At 46.0% G+C, this 25,618-nt stretch overlaps 1 protein-coding gene across 11 annotated transcripts; it reads left to right on the top strand.

Moving 5' to 3' along the window:
- The first annotated feature begins 149 nt into the window (after positions 1-149).
- Positions 150-25,489, top strand: Ae2 (Anion exchanger 2). Of its 11 annotated transcripts, none has more exons than XM_033382400.1 (16): positions 150-815; positions 8,414-8,701; positions 17,922-18,072; positions 18,146-18,419; positions 18,485-18,614; positions 18,773-18,799; positions 18,905-19,066; positions 19,146-19,388; positions 19,450-19,590; positions 19,944-19,961; positions 20,205-20,411; positions 21,598-21,795; positions 21,862-23,603; positions 23,668-23,862; positions 23,921-24,149; positions 24,220-25,489. In XM_033382400.1, the coding sequence occupies exons 2-16, from the start codon at positions 8,624-8,626 to the stop codon at positions 24,289-24,291; spliced, it is 3,867 nt and encodes a 1,288-aa protein (XP_033238291.1). In that variant the 5' UTR covers positions 150-815; positions 8,414-8,623; the 3' UTR covers positions 24,292-25,489. The 11 variants fall into 11 exon arrangements, with proteins under 11 accessions (XP_033238291.1, XP_033238292.1, XP_015043252.2 ...); XM_033382401.1 differs by lacking the exon at positions 150-815 and adding an exon at positions 7,184-7,334; XM_015187766.2 differs by lacking the exon at positions 150-815 and adding an exon at positions 7,184-7,540.
- The last annotated feature ends 129 nt before the right edge of the window (positions 25,490-25,618 follow it).

Raw genomic sequence — 25,618 nt, 5'->3', positions numbered from 1 at the left:
CACGGAGCATATGGAATGCGTAAGGGTTAATTTAGCCTGTCGAAACGGGAGAGAGAGAGAGAAGAGAGCAGCAACGATCCGCAGCAGCTGTTTGCGCTCTCTGTTTCGCTCTGCTCTGCGTTGTTTTCGATCGCTGTTTCGCTCCACTCTGTTGTTTAAAAACGTGCTGCCAAAGGAACAGTAAATCATTTCGAAACGTGCAGCGCAGCAATTCGGGCGGACCCGCCGAGAGACCGTTTCCAACAAGTTCAAGTTTGCACGCGTTCATTCGCGAATAGTACGAATAGACGAATAGTATATAGACGACAAGACAGAAAGTCGTTAAAAGGCAAAAGAGAAACATAAAAAAGTCTTACATATAAAAGCGACAACAAACGTTGCGTTCTTTCTGTCATTTTTGTGCCTTTGTTTCTTTCTACTGTGCGTTTCTCCTCTGCTCTCTGTGTCTCTCTCTCCCGTTTGTTTTTTTTGTTTTTTTTTTATCGACGCGTTCGTTCTCTTTACCGTCCAGTGCGTGTGTCCGTGTGTGTGTGTTTGTGTATGTTATTCTTGCCAAAAAGCCGACAACCTTCGCCCCCGCATACAGCAGCTACCGCGCCTGCTGCAGCCGGATCGATCAGTGAAGGGACCCACTAACTGGCTGACTATCTTTCCGCCCAATCAATGAACCACTGACACAACGTTGAAGTACCCCGCCCCCCGCTCCGGAACAGTGGAAAATTTTTGGACACCACTCGCGAAACTAAAGCTGCGACGTCATCAGCGGTTGTTGCTTCCAATTGTTGCTGTTGCTTTTTGTTGTGGCCGAGTAAAAGGTAAGGAGAAGAGTGAAAAGAGAGCACTTGAAGTACGTGTCAATTATAACAGTTGTCCCCGTCCCGCTCTCCCTCTCTCGCTGTGATTTGTCTGCGGCTATTTCTGTGCAAAAAGATCTTTAAATTTGTGAATGTGTCTTGGACCGGCGATTTCCCTCCCCCCCGCCATCCTTCACTGTCGAAGGAAATATTAAAATCTACTCGATACAGTGTGTGTGTGGCATTTGGAAAAGTGTCAAAGAAAATAAGTATGTACCCCAGGCAAAACAATTAAAAATAACATTAACTGAACCGAACCGAACCGTACCGTACCGTACCGAAGAACGAAAGTCGGGGGCCAAACTGCTGACATGCTCCCCGCAATTACTGTCGCAGAACCATTATTGGGCAGCCGAAGGAGAAAGATAAATCAAGTCCGAGCGAGCAACTGCAGCATGTGACTCTGGAAACTGGTTCTATTTCGGATCTGATCTCCTCCGCTCCGATCAGATCAGATCAGAGGCGGTGTTTGGTACGGATACTCTGGTACGAGTAGAACGAAAAGGGTATATGGTTTTGCATAGGGATATGTAACAGCGCCGGAGAGGCAACTGTTTCAATATATATAAATGTAAATAAACATGTCCTCTGCTATCTTGGAGTTTATAAATTTTAAATAATGTCCAAGAAAATGTCCTTAAACCTATTTAATAGTTTCAATAGTTTTTCCATCGAAATCCATCATAGAAATTTTTGGCGGAGAAGAGTATCAATCAGTCGACTACGTTTGTTTATTCTTTTGGTTTTTTTTTGAGCGTGTTTCAGCAGCAAAGTTTAACACAGTTTCAGTTGTAGCCGCCTCACCAGGGCAAGCACGTTCTCTTCACTTCTCCCTTTTTTCTTTCCCCTTTGCCATCGCCGTTCTCTCTGCCATTCTCTTTCACTCCCCGCGGCGCTTTATGCTAAGTTTGTCTGCTTTTTATGCAAATTTTTAGAAACAACAGCACGGACAAAAAAAAAGTACCAACAACTCTTCTTAGGGGGAATTTCTGCTATCAGCGTTGAGTGTTCTCTTCCTCCCCTTCCTGCCCACCCGCCCCTCTCCGTCACACCAGCGCAGCACGTGAATTGCGAGCGCTGCACTTTCTCGCCTGGCAAGTATGTGCTCTTAGCACCCTCTACCGCTCTCTCTCGGTCGCGCTCTCCCCTCCTGGGCATGGTGGTATCTCCCTCTTTAGGTTCCCCTGCGGTTACATCTGGTGAGTAATGGCTCAATAATTTGGCTCCCCCTTCTCCTATGCTGCAGTCGCGACCCCGCCGCACACGATAAACACACAATGTTAACTAGAATTTGTTTATCTCGACTTTTGTGCTTTTTGATACCCTAGAAGAGAGAATATTCGACAATGTGTCAAGACAAAGTATTTTCTTACCCTCTTGGTGGGGGGGGAGTCGTATCGAAATTTAACAATTTCGAAACTAAACGCGACTAAAATCGAAAAAGACCGATCGGCAGGGAAGAGGGTGTCAAAAGCTTCGGCCTGCCCGACGCTAGTTCGTTCTTTCTTGTTCTTGTTCGTTCTCCCTTGTGCTCCCTATTCTGGTGTTCCTGGTTCTGTTTCTGGTTTGTTTGCTGTTGTAGCTTTTGTTATTGTTCTTTTCTGATGTTTAAACCAAAATGTATCATGACGCTTAAACTTTGTTTTTATTGTTATGTGAGGGGTTCCTCCTCCTCCTCCTCCTCCGTTCCGTCGCAACCCCTCCCACTCCTCGGATGTGGTAGGTTGCGTTGCACTTTTGTTTACACAACTTGCCGCCAAGCTCTTGCTGTATTTTGAGAGCGATATTTATTGTTCCTGTGAAAACGGTTCACGGAATTTGCAGTGGCGTGCAAATTGGAAGTATGTAATAACAATAGCCAGTGGGCAAAGGGAATAGAAAGGGGCAGTGGCAGGGGAAGGGAAAGGGGGAAACGATCTAAGGGAACGAGCATATACATATGTATATATACAATGAAGAATTCGAAGTAGTAATCGAAATCGAATGAATCGTTTCCTGGCAAAAAGCCGGCGACCTGCTCTCAAATATCGCGTTCTCTCAATCGGAGAACACCCCGGAGTAGGAGGATAACTTGAGTATTTGATTCCATTTCATTTCCACTTCCATGAAGATATTATGTGCCCATTCTAAGATAATAAACATGTCATGGACAGTGGGTTTCTTTCCATAGAAAGACATAATTTTAGGAATCGAATAAACAATACAGTATGTTTATTTTTATTTAGTGATGAAAGATGAAAGGGTGAGGCATCATTCGTCATTCGATGATGAAACAAGATATTTCCTATTGTTCTTCCCCTCTTGGGCACCCCCCCGCCGCCACCCATGACAGATTCTGATATCAGCATTGATATAAGGAATCGAATCATTAACCCAAACAAAAGAGTTTTCTTTGCTGACTTTGCGTAACCATGCTGGGAATTTCCTCTGAAATCGATGTATTTTTTTAGAGATTGTTATTTTAAAAGAGTTGACGAATTATTACGGTTCTTTCGATCGAGATATGAACAATTATCGCTTATCGTGTGTGAGTCGCAAAACAGAAACAAAAAGAAAACCCAGACACTGACTGGGGGTTGTGGGGGTTGTGGGGGTTGTTGGGGCCGGCGGATTACATGTGCAAGCCCATGTTCTTAGGTTAGTCAGCCCCCGCAGCGGTCGTCGATCTGTCAGTCAGTCATTGGAGTCTATCGTTTAGTCATTAGTGGTATGGCCGTATGCCAGAAGTCCAATTAGTTTCGTTTGAATATGTCCATGTTTGCAGGTGGAATGGTTTTTTTCGTGCTGCCTTTTGTTAATGGCACCCCTTCCCCTTGTGTGTGTGTGTGTGTGTGAGGATCAGTGAAGCGTTAAAAAATGGTTTTATTTCGCTGCCAAATGTCGTGTTTTGTATTTCCATTGCAGTTTTTGGCCTGTGCCTAAAGTGCTCCGGGCCCATCGAATCGTATGCCACAACAATTGTTGAGGCGATCATAAATCCTTCAACAAAACTGCCGGATCGTACTCGTACAATACTGTCACTCAAGTGGAAAGTGGCGCTACCACCGTATGAAACGCGACTTTAGACCGAAGCAAATTCCAGATATTTACTCTCTTTATGGGTTTTATGGCTATGAAACGTACTGTGGGTACGCCCTGGTAATCTGTCTGACTAAATATTTATGATCCGCCCCCAAAGATTTACGGCCCACCCACCCACTCGAGTGGGCAATGCGTTTTCAATTATCAAATATTTTAATGCACTCATATATTAGGAGACCAAATACATTCACATACATGTATAATATATGGGCACACTTCTGTGTAATTACCGTTGCTCCGTCGTCGGTTTCTTCTATATCTCGAGTGTCGGGCTTAAATGCTGACATTTTAACGTTCGAGTGGGTTTTCTGGCTACTGTTTCCCCCCCACTTGAAAGGCAAAAAGAGTCGTTTTAGTTGCCTCGAAACGCTTGAGTTGTTTCAAGTTCAATGTCAGCTGCATGCTGCATGCTGAATGCTGAATGCAGTTGCAGCTGCCGCTGCCGCTGCCGCCGATTGATGATGAGTGTTGCAATTTGTAAACCGGTTCCTGCTACCAACTTGTTCAGCACGTGAATGTAAATTTGTGCAGAAAAGCATTGCTGGAGCCAAGACAGCAGCTGACCGCGTGAAACCGGTTGGATCTGGCAAGATTGGGCTGGTACCACCTCCCCCGATAAAGAGCTAACACGAGACCTGATAAACCCGACACTGCCTCCACCGATTACCCTCAAAAGTGGAGGGTAGAAGCCATTTCCCTTCCCACTTCCCACTTCCCACTGGGCACTTATCATCCATCAATTTAGATGTCTGCGCCGTGCCTTGGCTTTTGCAAATCAAATCAATTTCGGGCGACACGACACATAATAGACAATTAGATAATTTATGATGCCGTATACCGTTGCCGTATGCCGTATTCCGTATTCCGTATGCCGCATGCGGTGGCTTTCTCATACATTACTGTCAATTCTGTTTAATCAATTAAGAAAGAGAGTACGCGTATCTGCAGGAGTACATGTATGTATCTGTATCTCGAAATAGAATCGCAATGAATGGCTCTTGCCTTTTGCTCCTGGCGATAAGACCTGTAAGGTGTGGACAGTTCTCTTAATACCCCCCCAGTGTTTATCGATATGCATGATATATTCCATATACAAACAATAATTTAAATCAAAATTAAGTCACTTGCGTCGTCGTACGATCGATCGATCGTTTGGCGTCCAGTTTGCCAGTGAAACGCTAATGAACCCATAAAATTGATCACCACGTTAATTTTTGTGTGCTACCTCCCTCACACTCATTTCCCGCCCCGCATTTCCCGACTGGTTCGGGTTGTTGGGCGGCGGCGGGGGGCTGGTGGGGGTTTCAAATGTAACACCTTTTGAGGGTTTTGAGTTTTATGGGAACCTGTCGCGACGCTTCGCTTTGCTCTGGTTTCTGTTGTTTGTCTTCTGTTTGTTTTGTCTTGTGTTTAACAGTTTCCCTTACTCTAATTTTGATAGCATGCCACCCGAACTCTCCACCCCACCCCACCCAACCCCTCTCCCTCTCTCTGTCTCTGTCTATCTCTGTCTTGTGTGGGTGCCATATAAAAATGTGTAAATTTATTTGTTTTCCTTTGGGTAGCAAAATTTCTGGAACGCCGTCACGCGATCGTTCGATTGAAGAATTCGATTTCGAATCAGCTGAGCTGTACGAAAAAAGCTCAAGGGTATACGAAAATACATATGTAGCTGTGAAAGTCAAGTGTCGTCTGTAGATACCACCAAATGGATCTATCTTTCGGGTTGGTTCCCATTGATGTCATTGATTTGTAGATTCTTCTAAGGTTGATATTGGTTGAAGACTTTGGAGATTAGCCACTGAGATTCTGAAAATAATTCTGGAGAGAATTGTAGCTCTTGCAGTATTCGAAAGATAGTATATAATCTCTGTAAAAGAGTAGGAAAGTTCTTTGTAGTTGTAGGAATTATAAAGATTATAAATACCACGAAAAAAGCTAAAAATAAAGAACTTTAAAGAGTTCGAATTGATACTTGGACAGTAAAAGTTACAGAGATGGCCAGAAAATAAGGGAATTTCTGTAAAAATCTTTCACAGTAAACAAGATAATAGAGGATTTAGTGGGTAGATTTAGTCCATTTACATTTATAGGAATTTAAAAAGAAAGGAGGTAGATAATTATATATAGATTATACTTTCTCTTCCTATAATTATCATAAAACAACAAAAAGTTTCCTTTAGTTTTTTTTAGCCTTATTTAATTCATTAAAATTATTATATAATATTGTTTATGTTGATTGTTGATAATTTGTCCACTTCAAGGTTTCGTTTGCATTTATGTATTTATTATCAATCAATTTCTAGACCAGATTTAGACCTACGTTTTGGCTTATTTTAGGGACTTAGTCGAAGAAAATGTATGCCATCATTTTAAAGAATATTTTTCGGAGAAAGTTTTGCATGAAATATACTTTCTACCCAGCAAATAAATCTCAAGTTTTGAGTGAAAACTCTATCTAGAAGTGCCATCAGATTGATCAAAATTAATGACAATTCATAGATATTTGTAGAAGCGAATATCTGAGCCCGTGAGGAGGAAACAACTGTCTGGGAATGAAGGGTATTTCCATTATTAATAACCTTGCAACCTTGAAGCTCTTTCAATGCAAGCGCAGGCAGGCAGGCGGGCAGACGGGCAAGCAATCTATCAACTTGGAAATCCTTTTATTAGTTAATAATAACATTTACCGTAACGTGCCACACACGCGCGCACCCAACCCAACCACAGCTGCATGTGTGAGTGGCAACATTCTCAAGGTCCCCGCCCCAAAAGCCGAAAGTTCGGAAAGTTCTGTTTGCACAGAAACTTAACTTTTAATCCATGGTCACACCCAGACGGACGGACAGTCAGGAGGAGACGCATCAATTTCTTATACATTTTTTTTTTTATCGCTAGAAACATATGGCAGGCAAAAGTCAATATCCAAGGCAAACAGTCCCATTTCGCCAACACACCGCGCCCCCTCTAAGACCCACTCGTTTTAAAGACAAGTCACATTTTCTTACATAATCAACACAGAAGCAATGTGAAAAATTTCGCCAGCGACTAAAATGAGGCGCTGTCTAAGCACGAGACTCATGTCGGATTCTCAATGCGCGCGATATACGATACGATACGATACTCGGGAGATACTGCTACTGCGTTCGGGGGTTTCGTGCATTTGGGGACTTCGGGTCGGGTGCTCTACCGATGGATGGCTGGCTGGCTGGCTGGATGATTGGATTGGGGGCTTGGGGCTTGTGGGCTTCACTTCCCCAACGTTCTTTACCGCAGAAGCAAGCACACACATAAATCAGTGCCCGAGCAGCCGCAACAGGTTCACACGGCATTCGTTTGTCATAGAGGACGCCTCGAGTAGTCTCCGACAGTCTCCGCGAGAGTCCTGTGGAATATCGTGTACGTGAAATCGTCGTCGTGTGCCTTGAGACGTTTTGTTTTTTGTTAGTTTGCCTCGAACGTGTTCGTGTTGCCCTGCATACGTGTGAATGGTGAATGCCATTTCCAAGGGAGATAATTGAATTTGTGTAACTTTCGGGAGCACCCCCCCCCCTCTCTCTCTCTCTCTCCCTCCGCACACATCGCCGCGAAGGATAGAAAAAAAGGTGCTTACTGAATAATTAAGGACCTGCCGACACGAAACATTTAACAACTGGAAAAACAGTGGCGGGGGGCCTCATTGTTGTCTTAGGTTCAATGCCTGCTGCTACGCCCTTAGAATTATAGAGAGCTCCCCAAGGATTATGGGGGTCCGCAAGGAGGGGCCCACGAGTTAAGGAGGCTCTATAATCAACATAAATTCGATTGCTCGACTAAGCTGTATCTATTCAAAGAACTGCCCAAAAATAATCCTCATTTGAAAGAGTCGCTATTCCGTGTTTTTTTTCTTTTTTTTTTGAAGAATTCAAACCCATAAAATGTGACGAAATTAATCAAGAGATCGCCATTAAAAAGATCCCATCGCCCAAGGAAGGCGGCGGTGGGGTAACGATGATCAGTGGGGGGCAAAGGAGACCGCACTGCCCCCATAGCCCCCTTCCATATATGGATGTGTTCCTTCTATAACCACATAGATTGAGTGTTCAAATAACGCAAATTGATCACGAGCCATCAACAAAAGTCGCGTGCTTTTGGCGGCTACTCCCCGCAACCCCTTCGTGGGGTGGATAGGGGGATAGGGGGGGCTATGCGTGTGGCTGCCATTTGACTTTAATTGAGTCGCGTCGCGTCGGGAATACTGTGTATCTGTTTGTTTTTTGTTTTTGTTTCTTTTTGTTTTTATTGCCACCGCCAGCAGTAGATGATAATTCTTTCAAAAGAGGGAATCGCTTTCAATTGGCCGCCTCCGTGCCACTGACAGCAGCCACAGTCGAAATTGTTTATTAATGAAAAAGCGTTCCATGTTTCAGCTTCTGTTGCTGTTTTTGTTGCTGTTGCTGTAACTGTATTTATGTTGTTCTCTTGTCTTGTTTTTTCAGGCCGTTATCCAACGTTGCACCGAATGCCGAGACTCCTGGAGCATCCACAGTGGCCCCATCAGATCTCCCACAACAACAGCTCGATGCCCGATTACTGTCTGATCATCAAATAAGCAGAGCCACACACCCAAGAAGATCCTGAAATTGGATTGATTATCCTCTTTTTTTGTTTTCGAGCAGCTAGGGAAGCAGAGCACTCTCCCACTCAAAATGAGTTTCAGCTCGGCCAGCGGCAGGGAGAACAATGTTCGCAAGTTGTCCTTCCTGGGTTTCAACACCAAAAAAAAGGTGAGTGTGGACTATCGATACAAATACAAAGTTTAGTTAATAATCGAAGGAGGGCAAATAGGGATACCCACTCTTGAGGCTCGAATCAAAAAATAATATTTTGTAGAGTCCAAAGTCAGTTGGTTACGTCATCTAGGCAGGAGGTTTTTTTTCCCAGAGCGCAGTGAAACGGAACTTGTACCCTTTCCTCTCTCTCTGTTTCTCGCGATCGCGTCAGCCGCGCTCCTCAAACTCATGAAATCCGCTCTCTCGCAATTGCTCTCTCAGCTTCAGCATTTTGTTTTTGTTGCTTTTGCTAGCGCACAGGAGTCGGAAATGTCTTATCTCTTCGTCTTCTTTTCATCGACAAGCTCTCGCAATCCTCTCTCTCGCACTCTCGCAATCTTGCAATTGCCTGCGTTTGATTGCTGTCTCAGCATAAATGCGCCGAAGAAGCCAAAGACAAAGCCCAATGGGAGCTTTTTGCGAATCTGTAGCTTGAATATACATATGTACATATGTATGCATATAGAATTTCTTGCATATATGTACATATGTAGATATTGTTTGTTTATTAGATATAACTGGTTGATGTTGTTGATGATAAAAAGCGCTGGTCTTTGATTTTCACGAAGCCATTTTTTGCAACGCCTTTGTACGAATGGTGCCCATGGTGCCACTGCGCCGCTCGCTCGCAGCAAAAAATACGTAACGAACCATCCGTGCTAGGCTTAAAGAAGAATGGAATAATGGAATAACCAACGGGACTGGACGGGACGGGACCCAGCTTTGCTGCGTAGTTTCTGTCTTTATCTCGTGGCCATTACACTTGCCTGACTAGCCTAGCGACTATTAATACCCTATCCTTTGCAATCTTGAACACATGTCCATGTGTATGCACCATATGTATAGATAATCGAATGCATTGCCTTTAGATAAGAAATTAATTAAGCAAATGGGTCTAATGACAGAAATGAGCTCATCCTTGGGCCCCCTACTTTACCACCAGAGCATTATCTATTAAGAATTTCCTTCATGAAATTTTCCTCGCTTAAATCAACTGAATGTTAAGTTTACGAAATAAAATCTCTAAAAATACGAATTTTTTTGCGGCATTTTGTCAGTAATTTTCCATTAAATAAATCACTTTTTAAATTCAATATTTTTTTGTGAGTGCGAATTTTGTTGATTTATTCGCTGGCAAATCGCAAAGTAATGTCAAGTAATTGTTATTGATTTTTAGTTGCTGTTGTTGCTGCTGCTGTGCTGTACATTGTACATTTCCGCACATTTGTCCAAATGCCCGCCAGCCAACGACTGACACAATTTAGAAACCAGTTTTCAGCATTTCCAGTATTCCAGTGTTCCCGTGTTCGATTTCAGTTTCAGTTTCAATTTGAGTTTCGCTTTCGCGCCGGCACTGGGCCGGCACTAGATCAGATCTCGCCTAATCATGCATTCATTCATTCATTCAACAGTAATACCCCTTATGCCCCCCCCCCCCCCACGCACACACCTCTACGAGTCTTACAGTTAGAGCGGCTTTTGGTGCGGCTCAATATTACGTATACGCCGTGAATGTTGTCTTTGTTAGAGGGAAAGGTGCGGGCGACACGCACAGGCACAGACACAAACACAAGTTGTCTGTCAGCTTAAAGGCTAAAGCCTAATGGGAAAACGAATTTTAATTGTGCAAGTGGCAAGTGGCAAGTGGCAAATGGCAAATGGAATACGCATCGGAAAGTAAACAGGCAGTTGCAGCAGCAGCAGCAGCAGCATTCAAATGAAGCGGCAGCCGTTAGCCACAAAACAGGAAATCGATATTCGTGGTCAAGGCTGTCGCTGGCAGTCGTTTTTTATTCTGGCTGTGCTGCTGCCCTGACATTGGCAATGAAAAGTAACAGTTAGCCGTGTGTGCAAATTGTAATCGCAATCAATTCATTGACACCATTCACCAGGTGAAAGCACTCCAACGGGGAGGGGAAGGGGACGGATACGGGGGAGCTGGGGGCGAGTTGGTGTAACAGTAGCGGGTAGTAGCCTCAATTAACTTAATTGCACCATAAAGTATGCCATGATTTATGCTCAGCTTTGATCAGCTTTCAGCTAAATGCTTCATTGTTCAGGTGTCTGTTTGTTTGCTCCGAGGACAGTGCGTTTCAAGGTTATCTATTCACTTGAACGATATGTGCTCATACATTTATAGATGTTCATGGAAATTGAACAAGAAAATATGCACATAGTGTCGAAGTATTAAAGATATAACCTTCCATTACTATCAGAGTCCACATTTGTGTGTTATCGATTGCAATAAAAGGAAGGGATTCAGAAGCAACATTTATGTGTTATCGAAGATTATCGATGTCGATAATTATGTCTAGAATCAAAGTCAAAAGTCAAACAGGAATGGAAGATGTCTATGGCTTCCATGGCTTCAGCTATCAATTCCACTGGAAATCCTGTGCTACCCATCGATGGGGAATCGATCATTTTGGAAGCCTTAACGCTTAAATATCCTTACTGGAGTATTAGGCTCCGCTCCATAGATCCGTCCTGCATTGTGCCATCATCCGCCTATCATCTTACACAATCAAGACAAGCCCGCTGCCGCTCTGTGGCTGCTCAAGTGTCCTGCACAGTGCCTACACTCGTGGAGAGCACTGTACAGTGTGTACACATGGACATAACTCAATTAGCCGCATTACAACTCGAACTGTTATCGCTAATTACCCAAAAACACACACACACACAGGCACACAGGCACACGCACAAGGCGACACTCACACAGAGGCAGGCGACTAATGAGCCCTAATGCTGTCGCTGGGCTGCTGGCGTACGCGGGGCATGCAACCCCCTCAGGGAAGCAAGGAGGACGGGAGTGCCGGCAAATGAATAGGAATAGATTTTTTATGCATCAGCATTAGCAGGAAAACTTTGAGCCAAAAGCTCCCACACCACACCACACCACTCCCCCCCCTCCCACCACCAACACCTGGCCTTGAGCGGCCTTGACCATCATTTGAGGTCCTCTGCACTGCTCTGCCCGGCCCCCCCGCCACCCCCCGGGAAGCTTTTGCTTTAATTATGCACTACTTTTGTGTGGCTCGAAAGCACGAAAAAATGCAGACTAAAGCTTTGGCCCAGAGCTTTTTTTTGGGCATCGAAACTGCATTCCGATTTACGTCAGCATCGGCGGTGGCAGCGCCAACAGCAGAGGCAGGGGGCGGGGCTGGTGGCGAGGGGGCTACGTAGTAGAACGCCTGCTACAGCCGGAACGGCCCTGAGAATCAGCTGAGCGTGGCCGAGGCGCTGCAGCGAATGCCAGCTGACGAGGCAGACGAGGCAGACGACTACTATCCTACCGTTATACGCGCGCTTTCATGGCCAGCGCCTGCGCAGGAGCAGCATCTGCAGCACTCAGGTAACAGCAGCAGCACCAGCAGCAGCAGCAGCAGTGGAAACACTAGAAGAGGCGCCCCATCATTTGCTGGGAAGCATTCCCACACGACGGTCATCGCGCTGAGAGAGAGACGAGCCTCGTGTTGTCGTAGTTTTTTTTTTTTTGGAGCTCTGCTCTCCCGCTCGCACGGGTCTCACGGTGCAACAGGCCGAGCAAGGAAAAACTATCACGAAAGTTGCAACAACACTCTCGCAGTGGTGCGTGACGAAAAGTTATCAAATCAAAAGTCAAATTCTAAAAAAATCCCCTGTGCAAAACGGAAGTTTTTTGTTATTAAATTCTTGGAGCGTTCAAGGTACATCGTTCTTGGGGCAAACTTGTTTGATCTATACTTTACATAAAGTAGGGCCAGTAGAAGGAACAACTTTTCGAGAGCATATAACCTTGAAAAATATTTCGAAAGACCCCACACAGACACAGACCCTCTCACACACGGACAGGGAGGCAGAGAAATGGATGCACAGAGACCCACACAGATACAGATGTACGGATGCCCATTCGAGAGAAATTTACAACAAATTACGGAGGGCGAACTGTCCAGAAATTCTCGCTTGGCAGCTGGGCCAACAAGTGAGTGAGGGCACTTATAGGCCTCGCACACAGAGGGGTGGGGCGGGAGTGGTAAAGGAAAATGAAAAGGAAAAGGCGCCCCAAGGGAATGCGTGTTTGGTGCTGCATACTTTTTGGGCAATAAAATGGGACACCACACACGCCGCACACGCCGCACACACCGCAAAAGTGCTAAAATGATGCCCCAAAACGAACGCCGAACGCCAGCGACAAGCATCATCTGGAATGCACAGACTGTGCCACAAACGGGGCCACGGTGCCACACGTGTGTGTGCCTACAGGTCATAAGTGTACCTGTTTTCCGGGGGAAGAAATTCCTGAATTTCCCAGAAGAAGGTCTCCCACATTCAAGTTTTCTGGAAATGACGAATGATTGGCTGCTGTGGTTTCGTATTTTTCTTAAATTAAAAACAATTTCTGAATTATTGATACTCATGCGTTATGTAAGAGCAGAGACAGAGAGAAAGAGAGCAAACGAGTGGCAGAGAATATAAAGAGATGTTGGCTCTTAACTTTATGAGAAAAGCTAAACTGGGATAAGGAAAAGTTTGAATTTGATGACGAACTACTGAAATATTTATACAGAAAAGGGACGGAGCAACAGAGTGATTTATGGATGATTTTGCACTAATGAAACACTAAATGAAAATTCATAAATATAGAACAGAGAGCAGTTAGTTCAAGCTAAAGTTAAGGACTTCTTGGGGGAAGTGGAAGATCTGTCTCATCGCCCAGAGGACAGCGAAGGGCGTGTTTTAGGGGGGGATCCTCCGAAAGGTGCTCCTTCAAAGGCTTGCTCTCTATTAACGAAAAGTATTTGTGTAGATCCTAACTCCTCCTAATGCTATTCCTCCTTAGGACTATCAAATGTATAATCATTTGGTTCGTAATCTGTTTTATATCCAAGAATAATGTCTATTCATTTCCATAGAAGTTAGCAGGGAGCAGGGAGCAGGGAGCAGGGCTTCCATGGCAGCTCATCCACTGGCCATAAAATATTCAAGCTATTAGAGCGTTTGGAGCTATAAAGCAATCTGTTAAGGGATGAAACCCTTAACCCCCTTCTAAGAATATTCGTATGTTCTATTAAATTCCATAGGACGATAATAAATAAATAGAACACAGAGGCCTCCGACTATTTATCGACTATCACACACGCACACACGCGTACAATGTCAACAGCTGACCTTGAAGTATGCAACACTTTGTGGCAGATACAGAGAGCGACAGAGAGCGAGAGAGAGAGATGGAGGCACTGAAATGTGTGTGTGTGTGTGCTGGTGTGTGCTGGTGTGTGGGTGTGGGGCCGCTTTGTCAGCATGATTTCCCATCACTAGATTACGTTTACGATGACGCTTTAACGCTTCATGCCTCGCCTCTCGTATCGCCTTCGGGCAACACTACAATGACCAAAGGTTAACCTTTAGCACGTGTCTGTCACATCCACAACGACATCCACAAGAACCCTACCCTTTCTCTACTATCCCTCGTCCTTTGGCCAAGCCATCCCATAGCCTTTCGTATCCTGGTCCCTTTCTGTACTCCGTCCCGTCCCGTCCCGTCCCGTCCCGTCCCGTCCCGTCCTGTCCTGTCCTGTCCGTTTGGTTGTTTGTGCGAGTATTTCCGCTGCGGAATTCACATTAAATTAACACAGATACACACACACACTCACACAGACACACAGAGAACACGTTACGGGGAAGCATCGTTAATTTGTGCAAACAAAACGCGCAAAAGAAAACGGCTACGTACTACGTGGCAGCACAGGAAAACGCGTGGAAAATGCGACCCAAAATTATGCACAGAGGGCCAGGGCAAAAAATTCGACAAGCGGCGAAAAAGCAAATAAAATAAAAAACAAAAATTCCCGCTCGTAGAAACACGAGTGTGTATCTCTATCTCTAACTCAAAGTCAAAGTCAAAAGTGAAATGCAAAGTTAAACGATTTCGGTTTGCTGCTGCCCATCACTTGCTCTACACTTTCTCTGTGGGGGGGTACTTCTGTGTCTCTGTATCGCACCGCATGGCAGGCGCCTAAAGAGTCCTCTCTTGAGGGCATGGCCTCCAGCTGTCGTCTCCCAGAGATTGCAGATCCCCGAAACACACTCGAAACGCATATGTGGGTTAGGGTATCTCGTATTCCCCTATTTAGCCCTCACTTTGCCCCCCCGCCACGGGTTATTGGCGTTTCAAATGGCTTTTGCCATAAAAACGGCCAAGATGTATTCCGAGAATCGGAACCGTTTACCTCATCCCCCCAGCAGACAAACTTTTAATCCGTGCGGAAACTTATGAGAGTAACTGTGTGGCAGGCAGGCGGATTGGCGGATGGGCGGACGGGCGGACGTTCTGAAACAAGTTTCATTGCAGCCTCTGGAGTTTGATTCAATTTGTGATTCAGCCTGACAAAAAGTTGTTTGGGCTCACGACCACATAACTCGCTTATGACTTACGACGCCGAGAGTCACGTGCCGCCGCTCACTTGCTGCTTGCTACTGGCTGCTTGCCACAGTTCTTGCCCCCGCTAGGGAGGAGATGTCAAATCACATCTGAAACACTCAACGAGAGAACTCGTGTCAAATCGAGTTGTTGTTTAGGGGCGTAGACGGGGGGTGGCGGGGGGCTAACACGACTAAACTTGAAGTCAAATGTTATGGCCATATACAGTGCGAGTCATTGGTATAAGGTATATGTAGGTTCTATCTATAGAATTGCGCAACATTTCGCCTAATCGGTTCCGTTTCGCTAATGAACTCCGGTGTATGCCACTGTCTGTCTGTCTGTCCGTCCGTCTGACTGTCTGGTAGGGGGCTCTGTGACTCTATGAATATTCCTACGTTAATTTTTCGCTCCTGGATGATCTCATTTTCCGGGCGTTTTTGTTGGTTTCTATTTCTATGCTCCATGCATTTCTCTGGCGCTTACAGCAGCAGCCGCAACATCGAAAATTGACAGCTCAGCGACAGCTTGGGGGGGGGGGCGGCGGCCTGGTGTCGCCTCTGGGCGGCTGCAGAGTGTTTGGGGAGTCCTGTGCCATCAGGTGGCAGGGGGGGGGGGGGGTAGGGCACCATCGATTATTCTCTGATAAGCGCTGCCGCTATGCTGGCTCTGGCTCCAGGTGCCATGTGGGTGGCGGTGGCAGTGGCAGTGGCAGTGGCATTGGTGGCAGGGGATTATGATGGAGCCGCCTGGCTAATGGCCGAATGACAAAATACTTTTACTGTTTTGTGTCTCCCAATCAGGATCATGATCATCATCAACGTGAACGCAAACGCAAACGCCATTATTATCATTGTTAGTATTAACATCATTTTGTGGAATTTGCTCCCCGAAAGGTACTCGTATGTGCGTAGTGTTTATCGATTAATTAACGTAACGTGGCGTCGCAGTGCGTTACGCTTGCCTCTTATCAGTCGGACGGACACGCACCGACATGCACACAATAAAACACATGTCGGAGTCGCACACAGCAAGAGAGAGAGAGAGAGAGAGACAGAGAGAGAGCGATAGCAGGAGACATGGCCAATGGACTCGACTCCCTTTGGACGCACACACGTGCAGGGGCTCTCAGCGTTATTAAATTTGAGCTATTTATAAACTCAGAGTGAAACTCTGTTTGCTCTCTCTTTGGTGCTCCCCCCGCCCCCACCCACCCTCTCCTTCTCCCTTTTGCTTATCAGGAAGTAACTATAATTGTCAAGGATACTCTCGCTCTCGCTCTCTCTCTCTCTCCCTGTCCCTGTCCCTGTCTCTGCGGACACTTTCCCTTTCCGTATATCGAACCCCGTATTAAATATTGAATATATAGCTGCAAAAACGGAAGCCCAGTAGCCCCGTAGTCGGGCGTCTCTCAGGTGTGGGAGGATTGCCAAGGGAAAATCGCATTTCACTTACATTTTCGTATGTACTTTTCGGGAATTTCCCTTTATATGTTGCTGTTGTTGTTGTTGTTGTTCTGGTAAACATTTAAGGGGGAGGGGGAAAACACACACACACCCATAAGGCACCCGAAGAAGCTCTTCATCAAAGCAAAAATATGCAGGAAAACAAGGCGTTGTCTTCCTTTGGATTGGGGATTTCTACATAATTTTTATGCTTGGAAACCCCTCTGATATTTTGTTTATAAACATATCCTGTATCCCAAGGGAATCGTATGATACATTTACTCCTTAAAATTCCTGCAATGAAACCAGATCGTTTATTCACTGGAAATGAAATCGAATCGAAAACAGAGTACATACATATGTATATTCCTGAGAAAAGTGCACTGATGCCCCTTTTGTAGCCACTTGCGGATCATAAATTATTTCCTCTTTGGAATTGAATTGAAATTTAAACGGAAAAATCACCGCATGGAAGGGGGAAGGGGGAAATCATACGAGTATAGAATTTCCAGATTCCAGACAATGAAAATTGAACACCATGTAACCTTCTCCTGTGATTTCTCCAATAAACAATTTCATAAGATTGTTGTTCTGTTGTTGTTTTGCTTTATTTTGTGTAATCTGATAGCCCCATCGACAATTACAAGTAATTGAGTTTACTTGTTCCTCGTTCCTTGTGGATGCAACAAAATATTTCACTTGAGACGTTGAAGACGATGATGATGATGGTCGATGATGGTCGATGATGGAGAAATGCGCACCGCGCATCGCGGAGGCAATCAATGCCTTCGTCACTATGGAAATCAATTGAGATCGATTGAAAGCAATTATGAATAACGCCATTAAATATAGAGACAGCCACCGCACGGGACTCTGCATCCTATAGATAGAGCCGCGACGCTCCCCAGCTCTCCCTTCCCTTCACTTCCCTTCCCTTCCCCTTGTTCCTTCCTTCATGTTTTTACGAGTAGTTTGCTCTAATGCGTAGCGCTGACACTCAATGAGCGATGATTAATGCGTTCCGTACATCGTATCGGTCCGTATGTTTCCGACATACATACATATGTACATATGTATTTCGAGCGACAAAAAAAAAGCACAACACTCGTGACGAGGGGCAATAATGCCGCCCAGAGTCACATGACTTTGTTTTTCCTATGTATATAGATTCTTAATTGAAAAGTATTTGTGGCTGTTTTTGAGTCATGCATAACGCGACCACCGGGAGGGTGTGTGGGGAGGGGCGGTGGGAAGGCATTGGCAGCAGCATGAAAACAATTGATGGACAATCCATTTGAAATGTATTTATTTTGTGTCGTTTTTGCAGTCCGGCGGCAATGAGGATCCCGATGAAGTGCTGTTGGACTCGGAAATGGAAAAGGTCTTTGCCGGCACCAGTGCACGCAAAGATAAGTTCGACGTGAATACCTTTCAGGACAACACGCAGCTGCCCACTGCATCCCGCACGAAGAATAGCAGTAAGAGCAGCAGACCCCATCTAACCCCATCTGGATATGCCATATTCATCCTATTCCTATTCCTGTTTCATAGTTCGCACAAATGATCTAAACATTGAGGAGGACTCGGAGTACGAGAGCCAAACGGAGCCACTGAATAATGCACAAAACTATGATGACATCCCCGAGGACTTCCCATTAGTTTCGGAGCGTGCCGGACACGGCGATCACTCGGACAATTCGGCGGAGGAGAAGCACGTTCAGTTCGGTGGCGCCGCTGGCAAGAAGAAGATTGTCATCACGCCGCCGAGTCTGAGCTATGATGATCAGCCCACGGACCAATCGCACGAACGAAAACGCAGAAAAAGGTAACGCCACCCCTCCTCCACCTATCCGACATGTCATTGACAATTTGCTTGCATCTCCTTTTCAGCCGCCATCAGTATTATAGGCAGCGTAAATTCTCACATCAGGACAGCGTGGAACCCAAAAAGACCATCGAGGAGAACGGTGATGCAGGTGCGCGTCGCATCTCTGTGCAGCCTGAGGACACGGCATTGGAGGTAGACACTAAGTCCTCGCTAGACACTAAACACTAGAACACTAGAACACTAAAACACTAGAACCTAATCAACCTAATCACAGATTAGACCATTAACTAACCCAGCAATTGTGTATCTCTCTCATTTGCTAACCCATTCACGGATATCTCCGCCTGTAGACAAATGGCCAAATGCCGGCTAAACAGGTTGACCATTTAACATCCTTTACCGTGCCCTTAGCCCGTTAATCGTTCGTCCTACAGACCACAGTTCACTTATTAATCGATTAATCTCCCCGTTCCCCAATGTAGGAGGCTGATCTCAACGAGCTGAGATCCCATCGTTCGGACGATCCGCGTGCACTGCGGCGTCACAAGATCCATCATTCATCCATCAAGCTGCGCGAGCTGCCGCAGATTACCATTTCGCCCTTTACCAACAAGAAGCCCGAGGTGGATCACAGTCCCCATGAGGTGAGTGGACACCCTAGGAATCCCTAGTGATCCCAGCTCAGATCCCAGGCATTATCTTTCATTTTATACCCCTCAATAGATCTTTGTGCAGCTGGACGAGCTCACAGGCGTGGGCGAGGATCGGGAGTGGAAGGAGACTGCGCGCTGGATCAAGTATGAGGAGGATGTGGAGGAGGGCTCCGATCGCTGGGGCAAGCCCCATGTTGCCTCCCTCTCATTCCATTCGCTGCTCAATTTGCGTCGCTGCCTGGAAACGGGCGTTGTGCTGCTGGACCTCAACGAGAAGGATCTGCCCGCAGTGGCCTATCGTGTAGTAGAGCAGGTGAGTCCTGACTCTGCCTTTAAATAAGATCTCTGGCTAATCTCTCTACTCCACTCTCCAGATGGTGATTGAGGACCTCATCGACATCAATGACAAGCCCTCGGTGATGCGATCGCTGCTCCTGCGGCATCGGCATGTCAACGAGCACCAGGGAGTACTGCCCTTCACCAAGCGCAAATACAACAGCTACACCAGTCTGCAGGTAGGCCTCTAGCCTCCAGGAAGAAGGAATAACTCTTCTGTGCATTCTCCTCATACCTGTTCATACTAATCTCTGGTTCATCCATCAATCCATCAATCCATCAATGATATCCATATATCTACTGACATCGTCATAATCGTTCGCTTGTTCGCTATAAATAATTGGCTTTCAGTGAAATTGTGATTCGAAACGTTTGCTAATCCCTGATCGTGGTCACTATTATTCTCTGTCTATTTCTGCCATCTGCATCTGCATCTGCATCTCGATGATGCATCTCTCATCACACACCGAATTAAAAAAAAAACACACTCTCTCTCGAACACTCAACAACAAACAAAAAACAACAACAACAGCAACTTATACCCAAATCGGTAAAGAACAGCCAAATTGTACATATATATGCCATGATCGTGATCGTAGTCGTGATCGTACAGAACTCTGATATAATGCCGATAACGCTTTTGTCCAACGTTTGCTCTTCTTTCTTCGCCAACATTTGACTCTTGTTTTTCTTTCGTTTGTGTCTTTCTTGTGTGGTTTATTGATTTCGTTTTGCCAACAAAACACACACAACACTCTCTCCTTCTGCACAACATACAACACACACACAACAGTTTCTCTGGATGGGTGCCGATGCCCAGCAGCAGAGTCTCCAGCAGCAGCAGACACGTAACCTGGCCAAGGCCAGACGGAGCATATGCGTCACGTCCAGTGCCCCTCCGGCAGCGGCAGCGGCGGCAACGACACTCAATGTGGGCTCGCCCGCGGGCATTGCGTCGTCCATCGATCACCGGCGACACTCGACGATGTCCTATCTGGGTGTAATGAGACCTTTAGACCCCTCACTGACCTCCCACCTACTCCTAATACTACTCTCCCTTCTTGTGGCTCTGTGGCTCTGCTCGTATAAGCAGGGAATGAAATCGATTAAAGGGACTAAAAATATAATGTTCTACCCACGGAATATGGTTTATTATAGTTCGCTGAGATTACATTTTCTTCCATCACTAGATACGTGCTAGAAAACATACCAAGATACCTGTTTCCTGCCACTTGGCACTTGTCTGCTTCGACTTTTTTGATAGGGATACAGAGATGCGTAAATATCCCACGTTCAAGCGTGAATATCGAATATCCTTTCTCCTGAATAGTACAAGTTCCGACGAACAACTGGTTCTACTTTTATAGCCGGTACTCGAAGAGTTTAGCGATTATTTTAGTTTTGTGGTAGATAACTAGGTAACGTAGAAAACTACCATATCTTCCAAATTGCCGAATGCCGAATATCAGATCGGATCATTATTTTAGCCAGCATGAACCACACCATTTAGAGTGGCTACACTACGCCTCTCTCTCTCTCACACACTCTTTCTCGTGCAGTGTGCTTTCCGTGTCGGAGGGGAGCGAGAAAATTCAGAGAAATCGCGGAGTAGAGATCCCAAAACTATTATCCCAGATTATTCTTGCGTTGCAAAAGATTGGGTATTCTTGGAGTGTATAATTTTATTTTAATGAGAATTACGTACGATTTCATTTCCTGTTCGAAGCACGAGCCATGTTGCCGTACTGCGTAATGCGCTTAGAGAACTCGAGATGTTTCTTTTTAGCCTAGCCGCCTAGCCACCCAATAGCCCCCTTTAGAACCACTCTGTTTTTTAAATGTGTGCTCTACACCTCCACCACTCCACCACTCCACTCCACTCCACCTCCACGATTGGCAAGTTCTCAATTGTGAAAATTGTGATTGTGATTGTTATGATTGCGATGTCTATTTTTACGTACATATACCCTAGTTGTCTTAACCCTGCTTTTCGTAACTCTTCCGCTTAGATATGCAATGTATGATTTCCCCTACTTCTTCTGCACGATCGATCTTTGTGTTTTTTTGTGTGTACACTGTACAGACATTTCGTATATTTCGCATGATGTGTGCTGCTTGGCTTTTGTTGGATAATCACTCAAGTAGAGAGCACCAATACTGATTGATTTTTGGGGAATGCTTCACAGAACCTATCGGGTGGAACCGATGACAAGAAGATCAAGATAATGCCAGCCGCCGATATCGGAGGGAGCAAGCGCAGCAATGAGTTGAAGATCGACATGAAGGACGACATGTACTCGTCGTCGCAGGAGGATCTCAAGAAGCTGCAGAATGACACCATTCTGAGGCGCATTCCAGCTGGAGCCGAGGCCACCACTGTTCTGGTATGTCCAATCCCTCAAATAGGATACTTAATAGCTGCTTCTAATCCTTATCGTACCCTTCTTCAGGTGGGAGCCGTTGAGTTCTTGGATCAGCCGACAATCGCCTTTGTCCGTCTGTCGGAGGGCGTCATGATGCCCACCCTGACGGAGGTGCCGGTGCCCGTGAGATTCATGTTCGTGCTGCTAGGACCGCGCAACTTTGACTTGGACTACCATGAGGTGGGTCGCTCTATCTCCACGTTGATGGCCAACGAGCACTTCCATGCCATTGCCTACAAGGCGGACGACCGCAAGGATCTGCTCTCGGCTATCAATGAGTTCCTTGACGATTCGATTGTGCTGCCGCCCGGCAACTGGGATCGCCACGATCTGCTGCCGTTCGAGGAGCTGAAGGCCAAGAAGGACTGGATTCGGACGCGCAAGATCAAGGCGCTGCAGGTGAAGCGCGACAGCGAGATGATCAAGATCGGCAAGGACGAGGAGAAGGCACTGCTCGAGAAGCAGTCGCTGGGCGCCATGGGAATGGGCCCCGGTGGCGATGGCGGTGATGGTGGCGGTGGTGGTGGCGGCGACGATGACGACGACGATGGACACAAGAAGAAGCAGCCCAATCCAATGGAAAAGACCCACCGCCTGTGGGGTGGCCTACGGAACGATCTGAAGCGACGCATGCCCATGTACAAGAGCGACATCCTCGACGGCCTCAACACGGAGACCCTGGCGGCCACCATCTTCATGTACTTTGCCTGCCTCTCCACGGCCATCACGTTCGGTGGCTTGGTGTCGGACAAGACGAAGAGCTGGATCGGTATCTCTGAGACACTGATCTCGTGCTCCTTTGTGGGCATCGTCTTTCATTGTCTCTCCTGCCAGCCTCTGGTGATTATCGGCACCACGGGGCCGTTGCTTTTGTTCGACGAAGCCCTGATGGTCTTTTGCACCCAGAACGACTTCGACTTCCTTTCGCTGCGCGTCTATGTCGGCATCTGGCTGATCATCATCGCTCTCTGCGTGTCGGCCTTCGAGGGCAGTGTCTATGTGCGTCTGCTCACCCGCTTCACCCAGGAGATATTCTCGGCCTTGATCACCCTCATCTACATCGTGGAGACAATGATGAAGCTGGTTTCGATCTACCAGCAGAACCCCCTGCTCGCCGACTACAACCTGCCGCCGCCGACGCTCGTCGCCCACGACCAGGATCAGAACGGAACGCACTTCAACATGAGCGCCACTCTGCTGAACGCGACGACCACGGCGTCGCCAGTGGGCACCTCGAAGCTGCCCACTAATCAACCGAACACCGCCCTCTTCTGCACCATCCTCACCCTGGCCACCTTCGTTGTGGCCTACTACCTGAAGCTCTTCCGCAACTCCCACTTCCTGGGCCGCAATGCACGCCGTGCCCTCGGCGACTTTGGGGTGCCCATCTCAATTGCCATTTTCGTGCTGGTCGATTACCTAGTGCCCTCCGTCTACACCGAGAAACTGGTGGTGCCCGCGGGCCTTTCGCCCAGCGCTCCCCAGCTGCGCGGCTGGTACATCGGCTTCAATGCCACCTCCACGTGGGTGCCGTTTGCCTGTGTGGTGCCCGCCCTGCTCGTCTACATCCTCATCTTCATGGAGTCGCAGATATCGGAGCTGATTGTGGACAAGCCCGAGCGTGGACTGAAGAAGGGCTCCGGCCTCCACTGGGACATTGTCCTGCTGTGCCTGCTCAACACCTTCTGCGGACTATTTGGTATGCCCTGGCACTGTGCAGCTACTGTACGCTCCGTAACGCACGTCTCCTCGGTCACGATCATGTCACGGTGGGTTTCCAATGAATACTATCCGATCTATTGGAGTTTTACTTAATGTTTCTTTGCGTTGCAGCACCCATGCTCCTGGTGAATCGCCCAGGATCATTGATGTGAAGGAGCAGCGTCTGTCTGGCTTCTTTGTGTGCGTCATGATCGGTCTGTCGGTGCTGATGGCACCGCTTTTGCGACTCATCCCCATGGCCGTGCTCTTTGGAGTATTCCTGTACATGGGTGTGGCTTCCATGAGTGGCGTTCAGCTGTTCGAACGGTAGGTCTTGGATTATCCGTAGAAAACGTCCTCTAATCCTTATCCCTTCGATCCACAGCATACGATTGTATTTTATGCCAGTGAAGCACTATCCTCCAACGCCGTATGTGAAGCGTGTGCGCCCCTGGAAGCTGCATCTGTTCACCACCATACAGGTGCTGTGTCTGGCCGTGCTGTGGACGGTCAAGTCCTCGAGATTCTCGCTGGCCTTCCCCTTCTTCCTGATCATGATGGTGCCCATACGCCAGCGTTTGGTGGCCCTCTACAAACCAGAGGAATTGCAAGCAGTATGCCAAGACTTCTACTAGCCAATACCACATTTATTTTATGTTCTAACATTTTTCCTTTTTCCTACAGTTGGATGGCCAAGAGGCAAAGAACGACGAGGATGAGCCCGATTTCTACGAACAAGCCACAATACCAGCCTAGATGGACATCTCCACTGGGCCTCCATGAAGGCACACAAAGAAACTTAATTAGTGAATATTAGATTGAAAGTATTAAAGCCCCAAAAAACATACACACAAATAGGAAAATCAACAACAATACAAACAGCATAATTCCTGGTATAAATGCGTTAACGAACTACCTACAATTAGTATTTAGAGACACAAAACACCTGAACACACCTGAACCAATCCCACCCCCCTCGCAAACGATATGCCAACCATATTTATGGGGTGATTGTGACTTTGTGATTGTAAATGGTTGAAGCCGGGTAAGAGAAAATTCGTCGCAGAAATGTTGTACCTTAATTGTAGCAGGAATCAAGAAACAAATTTATAATATATATAGGGCATATTTTTGAGCGCTTACATTTGCTCCTTTGCTCCATTGGCCGCGGCAACAAATTACTTGAATTCAGGAATACTGTAGTATCCCAAACAACTGCCCCCACAGAAAGAGCTGTTACGTCTTTTGGGTGGGGTGTGGGGGACACACACAAATTTTCATCACAAACAAAAGAAACATAATTTATTTAGCTGGATTTTCGCATGTATTATTAGCAATAATTGCGTTTGCATGTACCTACAAAACTATCGTAAATCGGTGGGAAAGTCGGAAGATTGTTTTTGGGAGAAACCTAAGGGAAACTTATCAACTATTTAGCTTCAAACTGATGTAGTGATAATTAGTGTCAAACACACACAAAACAAAAACAAAAACAAAAGAGAAACAAAAACAAAAAACAAGAAACATAAGCTCTACCCTAACTGTACCCTAATTCTAAACAAAAAGAGAGACAATTTGTTTATAACAAATTTGTTGTATGTCCTTCGTCTAGCGCACACTTTTAAAGTGGATGATGCTCCGTTGCGACAAAGCCGCTGTAAGTTTTGCCTTCTTTGTATTTGTAACCAAGAAAAACACACAAAAAAAACACACACACACACACTGTACTTATACATGACTATACTATATACTACATGCATATAATATACCCTACTATGCTATATAGATATATAGTTCGTTTCAAGGAATATTCGTTTGAAGAGCCTTTATCTAAAACTAAAAAAAAAACTATTTTTATGTAACTCAGAAGTGTGTACTTATACGTGTACTTACTGTTAAGTAGTTGTTGTCTAGTATTGTTTATTCAAATTCAAATAAAAACCACAAAAATTAATCAACAGTTGTGTGTTTATTAACCTTGGTGTTACCGTTACACGTATATCTGGAATGGGAGTCAAAATTAAGTCTAATTACCTGAGTCTCAGGCGAATACTCTCGAGAACAACTGTGCAGCACAAAATCT

Source organism: Drosophila pseudoobscura, chromosome X, assembly GCF_009870125.1.
Source record: "Drosophila pseudoobscura strain MV-25-SWS-2005 chromosome X, UCI_Dpse_MV25, whole genome shotgun sequence".
Classification (NCBI taxonomy): Eukaryota; Metazoa; Arthropoda; class Insecta; order Diptera; family Drosophilidae; genus Drosophila; species Drosophila pseudoobscura.
This window is presented reverse-complemented; position numbering and strand designations above follow the sequence as displayed.